Consider the following 19,915-nt stretch of genomic DNA (forward strand, 5'->3'; position numbering starts at 1 on the left):
GGGGCCGACGCGTGCCTGGGGCAGAGGGCTTTCCCCGAGATCCACAGGCGCAGCCCATGAGGGAAAATGTGGGGCTGAGAGAGGTGACTGCCTCGTATTGGTGCAAATACATTACTCATAAAAAAAAAGTTGCAGCAGGAAAGCACACTTAACCACGTAGGAGCAGGCATTTTAATACTTATAAAATAACTAATAGTCTTTGAAAAACTGAGCACATCTCACTTGTTTCATTGTACAAAAGCTACTGTACACGATGGCAATGGCCTAGGAGACTTTAACTGAGTGCTGCAGAAAATAGACTTGCTATTTCTGGAATGCTGTGCTGCTTTCACAAAGTGCTGCTTCAACTATGTAAGATTTACCATAGATAACAGCAAGCAAACATGCCCAGCATCCTCAGAAAGAAGCTCCCTTAGCATACCAGGGATCAAGTTGACAGAAGATTTTCAGAAATGGGTTGGCAGCCCATGTGATTAAGAGAGTTTTATGCTTGTCTATCCAAGTCCCTTCTATAAATAGTCAGTGTAAGATTACAACAGCATACTAACTTTCTCTTGGCCCATATCTTACCTACCACCTTCCTGGAAAACACTTCTACCCTCCAGGCTGATACTTTTTGCGCTTACTTTCTCCCTCCAGGTATAATTACTATTTATTAGAATAAAGTGCCGCATAAATTTAGATGAAAAGCGTGTTCCAAATCATGAGGATTTGAAGGGGGAAGAAGCACCGAGGATCTTGAGCACATGGATGACTCCCTGAGGGCACTGGTCATGGCTGGAAGGCAGTGACAGCAGTGAGTCGTTGCCACCTTTAAACATGCAGAGGATATTTTTTTATATAGTCTGCCTGTCTAAATAGGGCTCTGAGCCTGCAGATTGCTCTGTGTGGGTGAGCCTTGTCTTGTGGAGCCTCATTCATGGTGAGAGGAGCTGTGAGTGCTCGCCCTGAAGCCAGCGGGTCTTTGCGTGGCCATGCCAAACCGGTAGTGGGGACTGGGCAGGCTGGGCCGGGCAGCTCTTTTCAAATCGCGCCCTTTAATGAGCTGTCAGTACGATAGAAGCTAAATTCATCAGAGGCATAAGGGGGACCATTTCTGTTGTCTTGCGTTCAGTCCCAAGCATGGGCACGTGGTTTCAGTGTACAAAAAAAGTTCTTCTTTCACTTCATATTTCACTCCTCTTTTCTCACACAGAACGTGATGATCTATTATCATGATATTGTCAGGTTGGCCAGGATATGGTACGAGTCATGTCCAAACTGTCATTTCTGATAAAATTAGTTATGCGTTGAAGTCCTGAAATGTTAATATTGCACTTAAGTGCACTATAAGCAACCCTGGGAGGCAGATCAGCACTCACTGCTGTGTTACAGGTTTGGGTATTTTTTTTCACCTTATCTCAGGGGAGGTAGGGCTTGCACACCAAATTGGAACTCTTTTCTTTTGGTTGGTTAAAGAATTGTCCTCAATACCTTATTAAGTTAATTATCTTGGATGCAAAATACCCTCTAGCCACACAATATGGGTAATATGTCTTATGTGCTAAAGGTTTTCCAGCAGTAAACCATCTTGGCTTCCAAGCTGCAGTTAGCAGGGCCTGCCTCATTAGCAAATATAGGAAGCAAGCATCTATTAAGCTGCTATTGAAGTTCCTTATCACAGGAAGTTTTAGGAGCTTAAGGGTCTGAGTAGGAGGCATAGAAAAAAAATGCAAATATTGTTACCTGATTTCCAATATAAGCTCTATTAAGAAAATGAAGGAACTTCACTTCTAGATCAGGCTTGCTTTTTGGGGCTATCTCTGCTGGTCGCAAATCACATGTCATCCCTGACTGATATATCCATTTTGGCAAAAATCCGTAATGTGGGCTGGGCTGTAAACGTTTCTTACTGTGCAGATAGCTGCTGTTTTCACTAGCCTTGAAAATGTGTGAATAGCTCCTGCTTCTCTCAGTGAGGTGCTGCTGTGACCTAGTGATGATGAAGTAAATGCTTTATTGAGAGACACTGAGGTTGAAAATTCATTTGCTTTATTTTTTCTAAAAGATAAATTGCTGGTTCCTTAGGACCATCCAAAACTGGCCTTTGAGATACATAAAATAAGTCTGTCGTCTCTAAAGACCATGAGGAGAGTTAGCAGGTGCTCTGCTTGGTAGCCTTCCTAGCCTACAGCCAAAACAAGGTCAGGTTTATGCCGTAAGCTGCAAGCTCTATGTGTGTGGGCACAAAACTGGAAAGAGCTTCTGGTCCTTAGCTGGGCTTCAGCACTGGCACAAGCATGCAGTATTTTTGCATTATTTTGGTACCTATGTGTGAAATGAATATAGGCTAAGCCATTCACTGTGAGAGGAATTTGGAAAGGTATTATGTATATGTAAGTACCGGACAGACCATGTGCAGCCTCTCATGTGGCTGGGCTGACTCAGATTTCAGCCTTTTGAATAGCTGCCATTTTACTGCTCTGCTAATGAAAAGATGCATTTGTCACCTACCTGTTGTGAAGGACTTCAGAGGTTAAAGAGCAAAGTGATATTTTATTTCAATAGGTATCAGTCACGTAGAGAGCATTGGTGCTACATCATTAGAGGAAATCAACTTCTGTGGCTGCAGAGGTATCATCAGTGGAGAGAAGTTCTGGCAGAGAACGATAACCAAAATAACAGAGTGAGATTTAGGATGAAGCGTGAGCAGTCTGAGAGAGGGATATCATACAGCTGAGATACCTGCAATAGCTCATTCCAGCTTAGATACCTTAGAACAGATTGTTCCCCTGAGGCGTTTTATAGCTTAATCTAAATCATAGATAGGCTGTTGTCATCATCAACTGAAATCAAGGGAAAACTTCCCATTGGCGTAAATGACATTTGGATCATGCATTTAATAACCACTTAACATGGGGTGTGAAACTCTCCTTTGGAAAGTGTAATTTCTTTCACTGTTTTCACTACAAATAGAGAATAAATCTGACATCTCCATTATTCCAAGAATAAACATTTTGGGGGTCATGCCATTCAGGTATCAGTTTTACTGAGAAACCCCAAGGAAGCTCTGCAGGGGGAAGAAGAAGTATTTTTTGTGCTTTTGTGGTTTCTGGTAAATACAGGATTGATGAAGTGAGCAGTGATATGTTTACTTTCACACTGAATGCAACGGGGATGTATTTTTCAGTGTTTGGCTGACTACTTTAGATTTCAACTTCATATATTACACCTACAAAACTGAAGAGTCCTTTTAAATCATTGTGTCTTTTGAACAGGCACAAGATGCCTATTTTGATTAATTTCAAAAAAGAATAGTTGTACAAACTTAGGCTCTGGAAATGCCAGGAGAAAAGTCTTCAATTATCTTTCTAATAATTTCAGCCAGTACAGTGACTTTAGTCTTTTCCTGAATAACTGTCCGTAGATGTCCTCAGATTATAGAATTTACTCCTTGGTTAAAAACCACACGTGGAAATTTCGGACCCACAAAACAGTACTTTTAGGAAGAAATGTCCACTTGAGACTAGAGAGTTACAATGGCAATGCCATCTAAACATCAGTATCAGCCTTGCTTCTACACAAAGTGGAACATGGCTGATTGCTGACTCTGCAGAATATCCCCATTTTTTGGAAATCAGTTCACAGTTCCTTCTTAACAAACTTGTATGATGGCTTTTGTCCCTTCCAAACTGGAAAGGAGTTACTCTGTGGGATTTTTACATGTGTTAATCATAGAACGACTTTTAGGGGAACGTAAAGGCCCTATATCACTTCTAGTTTTTAAATTATATCAGAAATCACATTGACTTAAGTACTGATTTTTGCGTACTTCTGTTAAAAGGAATTTTCAAAGACACAGTATTCAAGTACTTAGCACTTTTTCCAAATTAGACCCATTTAATGGCCAGAAAAATCAGTGAGCCATTAAAAACTGAACTCCAAAAATACCTCCCTTATATAAATCCCTATGCCTGAGGGTACAGCTGATCTGCATTTTCTTCAGTGTAACAAAACTTGGGTTTCATTCCTGTCTTGTAACAATGGAACATTAATTGAGAGGATCAAAAGCACACTTTCCAGAAGACATTTATTGTCACTGCTGGTGAATTTCCTCCATGTTGCTTTGTCCTGGGGCGTTAGAAGGTTCTGACTAAATTAATGGCTTTGATTTTTTCCACTTTCTTTCAAAGGAAGAAAATATTTTCACTTTTTTTTAATAGGGCTTATCAGGTAAACTCTATTAAAGTATGCAAGAGTGCCTGCTAGAGTTCAGATGACAGAGAAGCTTGAGAGGCATTGGGTCAAAAGGCAGATTTTGTTAAAATACCTGATTTACGTTATTGCATTTTCCTGTTCTAAAACTAAATTCAATTTGCTTGACCCCTGCTGGCATTAATAAACCTACTGCACCTTCCTTTGCTTACCTGCATGACAAAGATTTTGCTTAGTTTAACTTGTGAGGTTCCCGGGCTTACAAATCAGGATGTAGAAATTGTACAAATGGGAATAATCTAATGGAGTTTCCTATATGGAGATATATGAGACTGAACCTACAGGAAGGTTGTAGGGGCAGGCACTTCAGTATGATTTTATGAATGTTTCTGATGATTTGATTACAGCAGTGTAACACAAAAGGATTTTTTCTAAATATTGTTGTTACTGCATTCAAATATAAGTGAGTATGTCCCTGAGTTAACCTTTCAGGTAGAGGCCATGCATGGCTTTCATGCAGGTGGATTGGTCATCATTCCTGATTTCTGCTTAAGTTTCTGTGCCACGTGCTGCTAGGGATTTTATGAAATTGAGTTCCAGTAACCTATCAGGCACTGATGAACCGGTGAATTGGTGAATTCCCAGTTCCATGGAAGTGGCAGGCTAGGAGAGATGTTTGCTGTTCCCCTGACTCGCCTTGCTGGCCACACAGCATGTGTCACAGTTGTATTGGACCAAAACTCCTCTCTCTGCTTTAACCTCCACACTCCTGGACACCCCTTCTACTGAGGAACGATCAAATAACTTCAGGTTTGCATTATTCATTCTGAAAGTCATTCCTCTTCTTTCCCTCTTCCCTGAAGAGGTAGGTAATGAAAGACAAGATTAAGACACAGTTTAAGACAAATTAAGTTGAGGAATTCTTTCAAAAACTCAGGCTCCCAGCCAGAAAGGGGAAACCAAGGCCAGACAGGGCTCTCCCCAGCAAGTAGAGATCCTCACCAGCTCCTTACAGATCAGTGAAAGTGTGTCCTGCTAATGTAGGCCAATCTCAGAGCTTATCCTTTCTCTCCCAGCTGTCAGGATTTCCTAAATAATTTCCTGAGTAATCCAGCCCCAGGCATCAAGGAGAGGAGGGTTGGGAATCATCCAGGCTCTAGTAGAGGTACAAGAAGGTTTATGACCTTTTTTGAAGGTTTTCTCTGCGCACTCTTTTTTTCTTTCATATCTCTCCCATTTGTTTTGTGACTTTCACTGTGTAAGGACCATTTCTGTTCCCAGCCAAGTTGTTAGGTGTTTGTCATCCATTCCAGTGGGACCAGGAATAAACTATAATCACAAAGCTGCTCACTTCAGCCTTTCCTTGCCAACCTGATCCTGCCAAGTTTTAGCTTTTTTTTTTTTTAAACAAGAAAAAATAAGTGGATACATTTGAATAAAAATTGAACTGATTCATTCAACCAAAGGGAAATGGTTCATTTGGAGGCACCTCTAAGGAAAGCAAATAATTGAAAATTTGCATTTAAAAATCATGAGTAAAGATGCTTATGGGTCCTGGTTTTAATCCAGAAATTCATTATTTAAGGTACACCAGGGTGTAGAAGACCCAGGTTCAGTTCTCTCACCTGCCTGGGAGAATTTGTAGCCATGCCTCCGGCTTTCCAAGGGAGAGCCTCACCTGCAACCAGCTTCCAGAGAGCCCTAGAGGAGGAGTGTCCTCCTCTCAGACCCTCACATTCATTCAGTTTGGCAATGTATAAATAGACATTTGTTAGGGCAAGGCTCAGAAATTAAGGATATCCTGTCTGGGTGAGTGAACTGACCATCGTGCTAGAGAAACTCTTGTTTCTGCTTCAATAACTATTCAACTACTTTATGTCATGCAGAACGGTTAGATCAGGAGGGGTTGAGGGAATCACGTCTCCACCATCAGTAACCTTGGACTGCAACCTACTCGATACCTCCTTAGAAAAGATCAGTGTCTTCCAGGAGGGATCCTGATCAGCCCCCAATGACCTGGGTTTGGATTATCTGGCAGCCTCTATACACCACAGCCACAAACCATCATAGCGGTGCTGTAGTCACATAAGTAAATCCTGCAACGGGATCGTACTCCAACCTGGGTCATGTGCTGGGAGAGAGGCTGAGCTGCCTTTTCTCATGTTGCATCTAGCACATCGTCTGTCTCTAGCAGTGTTCAGCTGCACCTTATGTTTGTCCTTGGTTCTTAATAATTTCTGTATATTGCTCCTGACCCCAAGTATGAGTCTCCTTCTCACGAAGGTGGGTGTGCAGTTATCCCTTTGTCATGCACATGCCTCCACTCTCTTTATGGAGAGGCTACAGGAGGTGCAGTATTTTCTCTAAGACTTCAGTACAAAGGGAGACAAACACAAATAGACAAAATGGAGAGGGCTGTATTTAAATTTTGCTAAATGCTATCCATCTGCTTGGGCTGTAAAGTGAGGACTGTCTCTAACAGTTTTTGTCTCAGAATCTGACTGATGGATTATCTTTATTGTCCCTCTCACCTTTCACTGAAATGTGGTCATATAAATTGCTTGTTGGCAGGGGGTGTGGGAAGTTGCTGCCTGGTTCTCACTCACAGGCAATCGGCTGATTCGCTTCCCTTTATTCCTTTTATTTTCTTTTGCAGGGAAGGCTGCTTCTCCCCCATCAGCCCAGAGGCATGTCCCCTTGTGCAGTCTTTCATGTGCCACAACCGAACATTCATCCTGGACGGCCATGTGCAGCTGAAGACAGGTCTGCAAACCCAGGAGCGACACCTTTTCCTCTTCACAGACCTTCTGGTTGTTGCCAAGTCCAAGTGAGTATGGCACATCAGGCACTGCTCCTACAGAGCAGCCCTTTCTCTTTGTGGAGCATAGCATGGATTTCCATAATGCTTTTTTAGTAGCACATCTTCCATGAACCATAAGGAAGCTTCTTGTTTGATCAATCAAAGTTAGGTGCCTGACCTCTTCAGGCACCTTTGAAAACCCCATAGCCATAGAGGAACTCTGGGATGCAACATTTTAAAGAAGTATCAGACGTTCTTGAATATATCACTTGTGTAGCACCATCTTCCCTACTTTGGGAGCGCAGTGTCACAGAAAAGACTCATTGGTGCTCGACTGTGTTCACTGAGCTGCCTTAAACTGACTGTTGTGTTTTAGACAGGTCACCTTCAGTCCTCTGGGGTGTGTGTAACACCAGTGTCTGTGTCGCAGAGGGGCTACAGGTCTTAATGCTTACCTGGAAGCTGCTTTGATACACACAAGTGATAAGCAGCTGTATAAAAATAGAGATTGCAGGCGGCATCGCAATGTCCGTCTCTGTGGGTTGTGCTGTGCCAGGAGGAATGTGGGAAGGGGAAGGAGAAAGGAAGCGATGCTGAGCAGTCTGGGTAGTGTTCATGTGTAATCAGGCTTGCTGCCGAGCTCTGATTATTCACTCTACCATTCACAATTAAATCAGATTTACAAGCTGCATGTAGCATGCCAGCTTCGTGCAGCATTTGTGGTTAAAGGCAATTTTAGAGGGTGCTTTCACTTGTTGTTATGGGTTATGGGGAAATAATAATAAAAATTCGTGATGCAGCTTCATTCTCTGTTAGGCACCGTGTTTGTGGTTTCACAGAGTGGGTAATCTCAGTGTGAATCCTGGGCTTTTGCAATGTGTCTTTTCGCTTAAGCAATTGTTTCAGAGGCTGCCGGGAAAAGCCAGAATAAATCTGTGTTTTCTGTAGAAATCTGAGCTGTGTCCGTTTGAATCATACATGGTAAATGTAACCCCCCCAGCTGAACTCCTTCACTTGATGTAGTGTGACAACAGGGGATATTTTACCCAAAACATGTTGCACTATGGGTGGGTGGTGAACAAAAGGATATTTAGGGGAAATCTTGCTATTCTAGCAGCAGTAGCAGTAATAACATTGTTACTCTATTTATATATGTTTGTATCACCTAATTTAAGCTTTCAAATGTTAAATATTTGCGGCTTACCTAGGCTTCTAGACTCCTCTTATAGTCATTGAGGGAAAACCAGCACCTTCCTGCAGCAAACTCACCCGACCCCGAAAGAGTGCTGATGGTGGGTGAGGGGAGTCACACTCTTGGGGGTCTCTCACTCTGCTATTCAGTGGGTGTAGTCTCACTAACTTAGCTCTAAGCTCCTGAGTTGTAGAAGACTAAAGTCAGGTGAGATGAATCCGTCCCTCGCTGGTCAGCATGCTGAGCAGAAGCCATGCTGGAACACCAGACTGACTTGCCCATTACCGCAGGTTTGGTTGGGTCCCAGTGGGACTATTTGCATATTAGAACACTACTCTGTGTAACCACTCCAAAACCTGGTCCCCAGGGAGTAGTAACGGCTCTTACAGCATTTGATTTAGTGTGAAGAGTCTGCAATGTTTGAAGAAGGTGGAACAGAACAAATTGTGCTTCTGCATGTGAAAAAGGGGGAGGAGGATCAAGTCTTTGCTAGAAATGGTAAAAATAGTATTTTGAGTGAGATTACTTCATGTATTTTAAAGAACTAATTGGGATGTTCTCTCTACAGCTGCCCTGTCAGTAATTAAAGCATCAGAGCTGTCACTAATGAATACTACTTAAAAATCAACATTTTTAAAGCTATCTTACGCTAAAATACCATTGCTGATTCCTAGAGGGAAAACCCGAGTGGTGTGTATTACTTTGCAGCTGTGACTATTGATTGCTATTGATTTTTTAATAGCTGATACAGAGTGAAGACAGCACGTCACCAAGACAGTGTTAATGATACATCTGAATCTGACTTAACTTCGGAATTATTCCTTGTGAAGGTGCTAAAAATTTGTAATACTCTTTTGTATTAAGCAGTTTTTCAGCTTGGGGCATACGAACACCTACGATATCTTAGGTACAGCTCGGCACTGTACTGGTGTCAGCTCAGCTGCAGGTAGCCAGTCACTGTGCAAAGGGACCTCATGTCCATTTAGACTTCGTACGACCAGCAAATGGGTACAAGTTTTTCCTGAAGACAGTAACAATTATATTGTGTCCTCTGAGCTTGCTGGGTAAACTCCGGTGCAGCAGTGAGCTCCTGCTTAAAGGCAGCAAATTGGCATTGCTCCCATGGAAATTTGTGGGGGTAAATCCTCTCTACAACCGTCTGTGTATGACTTTGGACAAGGTGCCTGCAGCTTCGTTTTCTGCTACTTTCTAATAATTTTTGAAATGTGGACTTAACTTTTCAGATCATGCATTAGGCCAGCTTATTAAAAATAAGACTAATACTCACATGCTGTGCTTCTCTCTCTGCTGCCCCACCTTTTACTGCCTTCATGTGAGGAACAAGTCATAGATTGATTAATAGAATTTTTCTCACTAAACCAATGTTAAATATGTAAAATGTTATACTGTTTTATATATATTGATGAGATTTCTTACAGAAAGCTTGTGTTTTAATTTGGCAGAGTAAATATTTCAGGGATCTGTCAGTTCAATGATCAAGGTTTCTTACATAAGTTTTGTGTGGGAGGCACAGAGAAACGGCTTCCGTTTTGTCCTTTGTAGTACATACGTGCATATATACACGTACATTTTAAGGTTATTTTCCCAATGTGGCTGGACGTAGAAATTGATGGTTGAGTACATACATGGAATTACGGTAGCAATCTCATAGTAGATCCATTAATGCTTTTGTCAGAGGGTCCTATTAAGGAGATTAGCAAAGCTAGTGAGAAGTTAATCTTCCATTTGTTAACGGCTGCAAAGTATCCAGTTGCCACTTACGGAAAGCAAAAGCAACAGAGTTTACTCTGCAGGAGTAGCACAATTTGGCGTGTGTCAATACCTACACCATTGATGTTCATGATTTTTCTGTTGGTTTCAGTGGACTCTGGATCTGCCTGATATTTACAGTGTAACACTTGCAGGGAGACTTACTTCATTAAAAAATAAATAAAATCTTCGTTAGATTGTTACTCTTTCCATTTTTCACATGTTCAGTCATGCTGCTTCCTTAGTCAGCAATGATATATTAATTTCTAGAGGTAATGCTTTAGCACTTAAATAGAAGACCCACAGTTTCACAAATGCTGAGAACCCATGGGTTGCATAAAGGACATGGCAGATAGAGATAAAATTATACTTCAGGCTCTTTAGATGTTAACGGAGGCTACTGTTTCAGCGCCTCTGGAAACCAGGCCACTTGAATACTGATAATAGCTGAGAGCTGTGACTAGGCATGGCAAACGGGGTAAGAATATACATCAAGCATGATTGGAGAACATCTTTGTCCTTCCGCCAACACCCTGCCGACACCCGCTACTGGCACCGTAGGGGTCTGGCTTTATGAACTGTAAATGTTAAAAAAGTGAAACAGCATGTAGAGAGTTCACTGCACTGAGTAATGGGAAAAAGAAATTGAGGAGAAAGGGAGGTCAACAGATTGATTCGGTGGAGTCAGACCAGGCATCCATTTACTAACATCTACATTAGAATTCACAGCTGTACTTTTTTGTAAATCTACATTTTCACAGTTCAATCTGTGGTCAGTCAGTTAAATTATTTCTATATTCTGCACAGATCTTACCTGTTGTATCACAAACTGATTTGTTGACGAGCGTGTTGAAATGTTCTCCTCTACTTTAAGTTTCTCTTTGATGACGTAACAAAACATAATAAAGAGAACTGGAATGTACAGCTGACCAGGAAACACCATGGTATAGTTTTAAAAATACCTGAACTTGAGATGGTATTTTACAGTATTTTATGGTGATCTAATTGAAGTGCACCTTTTTGCCAGTTGTGATATACACTGATGGTCCTTTCTTGCGCGCCATTGTAAACGCTGCTGGGTTATTTGTGTTGCTCTACCCCCCTACACCCGTTAGCGTAATGGCAGCTGGAAACCCCAGACTGGTCAGGGTACTGCAAGTTCATCTATGTCCTCTTTAAAGCCACAAGGTTCAAGTACTTTCATGTTTCAGACTGTATTAGTTCAGTGTGTCCTAAATCAAATACCTTGTAAATGAGACTAATCTCAGAGAAGGTAGTCATTGTGTACCAAAGCTCTAAGAAACTCCTTACCTGGCATATTTATTTATAGAGCACTAATCACCATGGTGCCTGGCACTGTCCCCATCCACGTTTGCAACACGGTGTTGAACTGACATGCTCTTGCTTGAAAGTCCTTGGATTAGAAGGGCAAAACATTTTCAGGGAAGGGACACTTTTCCTCCAGCCTTTCCCTGCTGGCCCAGGAGAACCATAGCTCAGGTAATTAAGTTTGCAAGGCCTCTAGCGCAAACCTGCCTTGAAGTGAGCGGCTGTTGCATTGCTGCAGGGCTGGATAGACTTTGTGAGATTTTACTTGTTTTTCACATAGAACTGGTGCCCACCAATTCGACAAAGGAAGGAGACTTGTAATGGGAAATTAAGTGGAAGAAAAGAGTTGAAATAAAAAAGTGAAAGTCTGTAAATTTGACCTTTACTGTACTTTAATGTTTAGTAGGATAAAATACAGGAAGGGCCAAATTTTTAAAAAATTGGGGAAATTATATATCTTCTTTGTAGATGACTAGGTATTTTGAGAATGCCCAAAGTCCTGGCTCATTCTCCAAGTGGTGTTGGCTTAAAGCTACCATGCAGCTAGTTCGTGGAGGCTGTATGTAACCTGTGCTATAGTTAACAAAAATGGCAGTTTTCTGCTTGTTCTTTCTTCAGGATTGCCTAGTTGTCACTACTTAAACTGATGATAGTTGTTGGCCCTGGGGCTAAGCAATCCAACTATACTGTAAACTCCTTAATGGCATTAAAGTCACTGAAAGGAGAGTCCAACACAAGAGGCAATCTTTGCTTCACGGCGAGATTTGGAGGGGAGATCTAGACGTGGGGAGGAGTTTTCCCCTATGAAGGGAGATGTCCAGGGATGCCACAAGCAACCTATTTATCCCACATATAAGATATCTGTTGATCCTATTTAGATGAGAAATTGATATATTTTTATACGCAACACATATAAAACATTGTTTTCTTTAACTAAGGCAGAAATGCTTCTTCCATCGGCTCCAATGCAAGCTTCACATGTGCCTGAAGGAAAAAGAAACTCTGAGTTGTTAAAGCTGCCTTGCTATGTTTTCATGTGTCTGGCAAACCTCTCTCATTTAATGGTCACAGGTCGCACTCTCATTTCAAACTAAAGTGCCAAGCACGTCTCTGTGAGATGTGGACAGCATTTTGTACAGAAGAAGTCTGTGAAGGCAGCACAGACCCAGAGAGGTCCTTTGTTTTGGGCTGGCCCACCACAAACTGTGTGGCAAATTTCAGGTAAGAATTGATATATGTATTATTTACCAAGTTACTTAAATATTTTTAGACTGACAGGTAATGAGACTATCACGGATTCATTTCAGCACCACTGAAGGTGGGAAGCAGGAACTTACTGATTCGTAAACCAATTCCTTCTGCTGCTGTAAGCAAGTCACCGTCCATGCATCATCTTCTGACTCTCTGCAAATGTGTCAGTGACAATCACTCCTCACTTAAATCTTTGAGAAAATACATGATTTGGCAAAGCACTGTCCATGCTGCAAACTTACTCAGTGGACATTCTCTTTTTTTTTGGTATAATTTGAAAAACATCTTGGCTAATTAATAAGATGAACGACAAATAGTAAACAGCCAAGCTAATGAAAGGATCAAAGAGACCCTTGTAGGACACTTTTAAACAGAAGAGCTTGTACTGGAAGTAGCAGGAAATGTATAATGAAATACTGACCGTGTCCTATTTCTCTTTTTAACTTGTGTTAAAGTCAAAATTCCTCTTACAGCAGAGTCTCTGAATTTTAACAGAGAGAAAGATTTTTGGTCTGTCTTTGCAGCATTTACTGTAGGACACATAAGGACTGTAGAGGTAATTTCAGTGATTAGGCTAATTTTAGTCACAGCGGGAGGGCTCTGTTGTCACTTTGCATAAGGGAGGGCACCATCCCCCTGAAATCCCAGCTGCTTAGCCACAGTAATTTGGCTGGGTCTTGGAAAATGCATTTTCCTCTTTACCAACAGAGAGCAAAAGCTGACGTATGCAGCTTAATTTGTATGTCACGTTGTCTGTATCCAAAGAGAATGCTGTGCACAAACTGCTCTCTTTTGAGCTGGTTGTGCTGTTTATGTTTTTTTCACTTAATAGTCCTGAAACAAAGCTGAAATTTTCTATTGATTTTCAGTTGAACTCTTGCCAATAAACATGAGCTTTGATCTAGAGACAGTACGTGATCCTCTATAGCTATCAGAAAGTAGTTAGATAGGAAAGCAATAGCTTCAGTCCAAAGAGAGTCAGAGATTTTATAGAAGTAAAATTATTTTATGACTGGAGGTACACAGAAAAATCTAAAATGCCATTCATGAGTCCGTAGATGCATATCTGACAGAATTGAAGCAGCCAAAGCAGATTCACATTTTTAACGTTTATAAAGTGCATTCCCCTCACAGCATCATTTGGTAGGTTTGTAGTTCCCTAAATGCCTGAAAATTTGAAGAACTTGATTTGCAGAAGCAGCAGTGGGAATAGCAGTTACTCCATCTGGGGCAAGATTTAAATCAAGAAAGCTGAACCAAAATTAGGTTAGATTCCTTGCACTATCCTATAATTAGCTACATTTAACTGGACAGTTTGTATCCTTGAAAGTGTATAAATGAGATAAAGAGAAATGAGATAAAAGCCTTAAAATTTCCAAAGTTAAACCCTACTAAGTACAGTGGGATCTTTCTTCATTGTGGCTTATGTGTACTTTGTAATGTGGCGATAAACCAAGTAATAAATAAGGAGAGAATTAGAATAGTTAAAGTGGAAAGAATCTATATATTTGAGGAAATACCTTTAAACTTTTGAAGGAAGCTCTTATTTTAAAGTGCCTTCCTCTTCTATTTGGACATCAGTTTAAGAACTCAACCTTTTTCCTACTGAATTCACTGGGGTAAAGCTTTAACTTCTGTGATAAAAAATGGTAACTGGGGCTTTTGATCTCCGTGGCAGGCTTTTCACTTGATTTTGCAGGGAGGTAGATTTTTCATTCAAATCTGGAAAAACCTTTTAGTTTTTGTAGATATTTATGGAAATTGCAACCAAGAAGCAGACCCTTTCACCATGGTTTGTACAAGGGCTATTTTGGTATTAGAATGATGGCTGATTTGTCCCTGTTTTTCTATAATTCTTGCAGGTCTGCAGAACAAAAGGAAACATGGCTGTCTTTTTTGCAAAGGTACTTTATTATACAGTCTTTGAAGACACTGAAAAGATTCCCTGTCCTCTAGACCAGTGATTCCCAAGCTGTGGTACCTTATGCCATCATGATAGATAATCTCTTTCAAAGTGATATTAAGAAAAAAACCATCTCATGTCTTCTCCCTGCAGAAGATGGTATGTGCCATTCATGCAATGATCACTACGCAAGGAAGCAAACGCTTCCCTGTTCCTGAACATGGCTCAGGCCAAAACTGGAGCAATTCCTATCACACTTGGTCCCTTCCCTGCAGAGTTGTAGGAAACTCTGCCACCATCTCTCCAGTTGAGCCTGGGGTTCTTCCCAAGGTGATGGCATCTAAGCAAGCCCAGCTCAGGAACCTCTGCTCTAACTTACCTGCTGCTCATGGCTGGCTGTATTTTGGACTTACAAAATGGACCCCAAGCTGGAGGGTATGGTGGGAGGGTTTGTGTAAATAGAACTGTCTTATTTCAGTCAGTATTTGGACAGAAAACTACTAGTGGTGGTTTTGTTTTCTGGTGACGTAGTTCTGCTGGTTGGGGTTTGTGTCTTTATCTTCAGAGTTCCTGGGGTTGTTTAAATCATCCTTGTTGGGCATGATTTCTGATTCACTCTTCTGTTCAGTCCTTTGAACTGGTGAGTCATAGAATCATAGAATAGTTTGTGTTGGAAAAAACTTTTTAACGTCATCTAGTCCAACCCTCCTGCAATGAGCAGGAACACCTTCAACTAAATCAGGTTTCTGAGAGCCCCACCCAACCTGACCTTGAATGTTTCCAGGGATGGGGCATCTATCACCTCTCTGGGCAACCCCTGACAGTGTTTCACCACCCTCACTGTGAAAAAATTCTTCCTTAGATCTAGTCTAAATCTGCCCTCTTTCAGTTTAAAACCATTACCCCTTGTCCTATTGCTACAGGCCCTGTGAAAAAGTCTGTCCCCATCTTTCTGATAAGCGCCCTTTAAGTACTGGAAGGCTGCAAGAAGGTCTCCCCAGAGCCTTCTCTTCTCCAGACTGAGCAACCCCAACTCTCTCACAGGAGAGGTGTTCCATCCCTCTGAGCATTTTTGTGGCCCTGCTCTGGACCTCCTCCAGCAGGTCCATGTCTTTCCTGTGCTGAGGGCTCCAGAGCTGGACGCAGGACTCCAGGTGAGAACTCACCAGCGCAGATTGTAGGAGCCTATAGTGCACATGAGGCATCACAATGATGAGTAGTTTTAGCTTTATTTTTTAAATCCAGTTTTTCCACTGCTTACATTGATTTCTACAATGAACTTTAATACAGTAGAATATTACTAGGGGCCACGATCAGCATCCCTTCCAGATACTGCTGGATGCTTTCCTGTCCTCAGAGATCTTTCTACTGCAGTACATCTGCAAACAATCTGCTTCTTACCCAGTTAGTGCTTGATTGCTATTTAAATGTCCATCTTGTTATTTATGTTTACAATATTAAAAATGTACTTGTTTTGTACTTGTTTTGTCAGTCGAATAAGAGAAGAGAAGGAAAAAGACTATCCTAAAAGCATTCCTTTGAAGATAATTGCAAAGGACGTGGGAACTTGTGCATATGTAAGTGCTCTTGAGCTAAATGGGTGTCTAAATCCACATCAACTGTGAGTGCTAGTCACCTGTAAACCCTTTGGATATTGGGAAGGTTCCTTTGGGTTGTAACCTTTAAGCATCCAGCCCCTTTAAAAGACTCAGCATACACAGCCCTGAAATGTTTGTTTCCTGTGTTTAATACATGAATTCCTTTTTAAAGACAGTGTGTTTGGTAAGAAATACTGGTTCTGGCACACAAACTAAAGACTGTACAGTGTGAAGTCCCAAGAAACACCTCTAGCGGAACTTATGCTTAAGCATCTTCAGAAATGCCAATACAATGTACCCTTTTTTTGCTTGTAAAATTGTTCTAAACCCACAGCTGCCTTGATTCAATTCTGCAAAGTTGCAATGCGTTCTTTGCTTATAATAACCATAAGTCAGTAAAACTGTGTATATCAACACCCTGAAATTGCCTTAAGCATGTTTTTCATCAACTAACTGATGTTGGCAAATTTATAGGCACAAGGTAAATTAGTAAAGAAAGGTCATCCACAGGGTGATTTGCACCTTTTTTACTAAGTCGTTTTTAACCAATTTAAACTAAATTCTTGTATGTAGCCAGTTCCCTAGGGATACCCTAGCTTTCAGTGATAATCCGTCCATTCTTCCTCTGCTTCTTATACATTTGTCCTTTCTTTCTAACTGTTCTTTTATGATCTGTATTTCATGCTCAGAGGCCTAAAGAGCATTTGCAAGGACATGAGAAATTTTTGCCGAAGTTAGACCTCATTGGAGGTCTTTGCCCAACAGTGAATCTTCACTTAGAATTCTGTATTTGCATAGACATAAGCATAAAGGAGTCTGCCTTTTTTCAGAAAATCATTATTAAGGTAAATGATAATAGTTAGAATTGCAATGTTGCTAAGACAAATGTTAATAAACAGTAGCAATAATTGTGATAGTTCAGATGCAGGACTGCAGGTCAAGCTGTGCTTAGGTGTAAACGTTGATAAATCATACCTACACTTAGGTGTTGTGCTCTTGTACCAGGGTTTGGGGTTTTTTTCAATGTCTTCTCTCCTTAGCTATAATTAATTCATGTGCCAAATGTGATTTCCTGAACCTGACAGTCCTAGAAACGACACACTGTAGTCTAGCTATTATCAGTAATAAAACAGTGGAGGAGCAGATGGAAACTTTGTGATGCAAATAGCTCTTATGGCACTGTGGTCCCCGTGCTACAGCAGCTGGAGGTGCCCAAGAATTATTTCATATTTGGAGGGTAGGGAACGCTGAACACAAAGCACAAACTGGTTTATTATATTCTAGCCAAGAGCAAAACTTATGCAAATGTGCTGACCTACTCCTGAGAGCCAGATGTCATTGCTTCAGGCAAATGTTAAATTTTTTATGGTATGAGCATTCAGATATGTCCTGAAGCAAGATATACAGTATTCTCACTATTTTCCTTTGATTGCCACGGCAGCTTGTTACCGTCAGAGACTTATACAAACATATAGCTTAAATCTTTTCTAAATGCAAAATGTCAGGGGTTTGTTTCACCTGAACATCCCATGGCCAGTATAAAATTGATATACTACACAGGGTAGCAGTGTATAGAAAACTGTCTTGGGACTGGCAGTGAACATTTACATCCTGACTCTGCCATCTTCCCTTCTTTGAGCCATTGGGTACGCCTGGGCCGTTTGTTGCAGTGGGCATGCGTTTCTTCTGAGAGGGCTTTAGGCTGGCCATGGACCAACTGCAATCCAAAAGCTGTGTGGTCTCATTAGCAGAGCCAAGCTATCACGGCTCTAAAGAGGGCTCAGTAACTTGTGCTTGATGTGTGGGAGCTGCCTGTCGGTTTGGAAGCGAGGCCAGCGTGGGTGTGATGGTGCAAGCAAAAACCCCTCTGGACATGCTCTCCCCAGCTGTTTTTTCCTTTGCAAGGTGATGGCAGCGGCGCTGCCACATCCCGGCGGGGCTGAGGATGGTGTCATTAGGCCTGGTGTGTTTGCAATGCACTGCCCTGCGTAAGAGCAGCCCATGGTGCAGAGGTACAGAGCATTGCGCAGCTGTACAGCAGTACTACTGGTGCCAGGCAGCAGGCGCTGAAATCTCACTCTGGAAAGACTGCCTTGTGGCAAGCGGCACTTCCTCCGACACGAAGCTCGGCACTTCGTGCTGGTTGCCATAGCTCTTTAGAAAGCAGTGTTTCTGTAGCTCCATGCTTTTCCATACTGCAGATCAGCAGATTCCGGAGGATGCCAGAGGGGTAGCATTTTAACTGGATAAAAGATTACCAACAGGAAGTGTTTCTGGTATTAAGCCAAATCTAGCTTTGAGAAGTCTATATAGAAACTGGCAAAGGATATAGAGATGAACTGTGTGCAGTATTTTCTTACCAGGGAGATTTTCAATAGAAAAGGATGGAAATGATTAACAATTATAAGAGAACCTCTTACTTCACCGAAGAACTCTTTTTTTTCAAAGGAAACTTGTATGTTTTTATGTTGATCAAACCATTATGTTTCCCTCATGCAGTGTCTGAAGTGCAGTTAGTGGCTGTGTCTTTTTGCATATTTTAATGTGGAGGTCTTGTCCCCAGTAGTAATGGCACTCTCCTGTCCAATGGAGCTGCTGGGGAAGTGGGGAGCAAATACAGAAAGTGTGTGACAAAACAGAGGAATCAAACCTCGGTCTCAGGCAGCTGGGTCTTTATCTATGTAGTATAACTTATATATCAAGTAAAATTTTAACAAGATACTTTCCATTTTTCAGCAATGAATTATGCAGAGCTATTGCACTTCAGATACTCGTTGCAAATCCAAATTTTTAATGCTACTTTCCCCTTCTCCTTTTTTCTCTTCACAGTCAAAAACCCTAAGTGTAACCAACATTGATACGGCAAATGATGTAATTCTTATGGCCCTGCAGCAGCTGGGAATTAACGTAAGTCCTTGCGCCAATATTAGTGAGTCTTTTTGTAGTCTTTTTAATAATCAAATCTTCTCTTGCACTTTTTCCAAGTTTTAGGATATGAACATTAATTAAATCCTTTATCATAGCAATTCAGTGTTGTTGAAATGAAGCAAAAGTGCCTAGCTAATATATAGGCCTCCAGAGATCAAGAGCCTTAAAAGTTTTGAGTAAGTCTGTCATCCCTGTAAGGGATCCATCATGTTTAAAATTCTTTTAAATCTGTTTTGCTGATGTCTAAGAGGAGATATCTTGACACAAGAAGTGAGAGTTTGATACAGCTCCTTTTGCATACTTCAGTGTGAACAGGAAACCTACTGACTGGCTTGTTAGCTGTTTTCAAAATGTGCAAACATGCATGATCAGCTGTGTCCCCAGATTACGAGTACAAGCACTGGTCTCAAGTGTCCAAATCAGACACTCTAAATATCTATGGACCTTTAGTGTCATGTGAGATATGAATGTAACTGAGTGATTGCATAGAATCTGAATGTACCCAATTTAAGCAATAGCCTGAAACTGTTTTGGAAGAAGGCTTTTACAGGACTTACGACAATGCAGGATAGTGCACCAAGTAGATGCAGTGATTCCTAGTAGATCAAGTACTGCCTCAACTGGCTCCCTTTGCTCTAAACCAGACAAGGTGGTGCATCAGGTGTAGTAATGAATCAGTGCCAGGGACAAGAATTCTGGCTCCCTTATTCTGCTTTTCTCATTGTTTCACAATGTGACTCCAGCCAACACAACAGCCAACAGCTCCTGGATGACAGCTTTTTAACTGGCTTGTTCAATCTGCTGCATGGGTAACAAGATTTTAAAAAATGTCTTAGTCTTGTGTGGACATTGATCTCATTGCATGGAATCTGACAAGTCTTTTCGTACCACACCTCTGAGTGCGACGAGTTAAATATGACCAAATGCCACTCTTGTGCTTCCCTGGGGCT

The 19,915-nt window shown here is 41.4% G+C and overlaps 1 protein-coding gene across 1 annotated transcript in view; it reads left to right on the plus strand.

Annotated features, from left to right (window-relative positions):
* ARHGAP20 (Rho GTPase activating protein 20) overlaps positions 1–19,915 on the plus strand; it is a gene marked incomplete at its 3' end in the record, with an annotated part of 62,199 nt that overhangs the window by 24,039 nt on the left and 18,245 nt on the right. Inside the window, exons 3-7 of the mRNA XM_082004251.1 lie at positions 6,851–7,021; positions 12,357–12,506; positions 14,399–14,440; positions 15,932–16,016; positions 18,867–18,944. Of these exons, the coding sequence (XP_081860377.1) occupies positions 6,851–7,021; positions 12,357–12,506; positions 14,399–14,440; positions 15,932–16,016; positions 18,867–18,944 (526 nt within the window). The remainder of the gene's footprint in view (positions 1–6,850; positions 7,022–12,356; positions 12,507–14,398; positions 14,441–15,931; positions 16,017–18,866; positions 18,945–19,915) is intronic.

Source organism: Phaethon aethereus (assembly GCF_964289735.1).
Source record: "Phaethon aethereus genome assembly, chromosome: 1".
In the NCBI taxonomy this organism is placed as follows: domain Eukaryota; kingdom Metazoa; phylum Chordata; class Aves; order Phaethontiformes; family Phaethontidae; genus Phaethon; species Phaethon aethereus.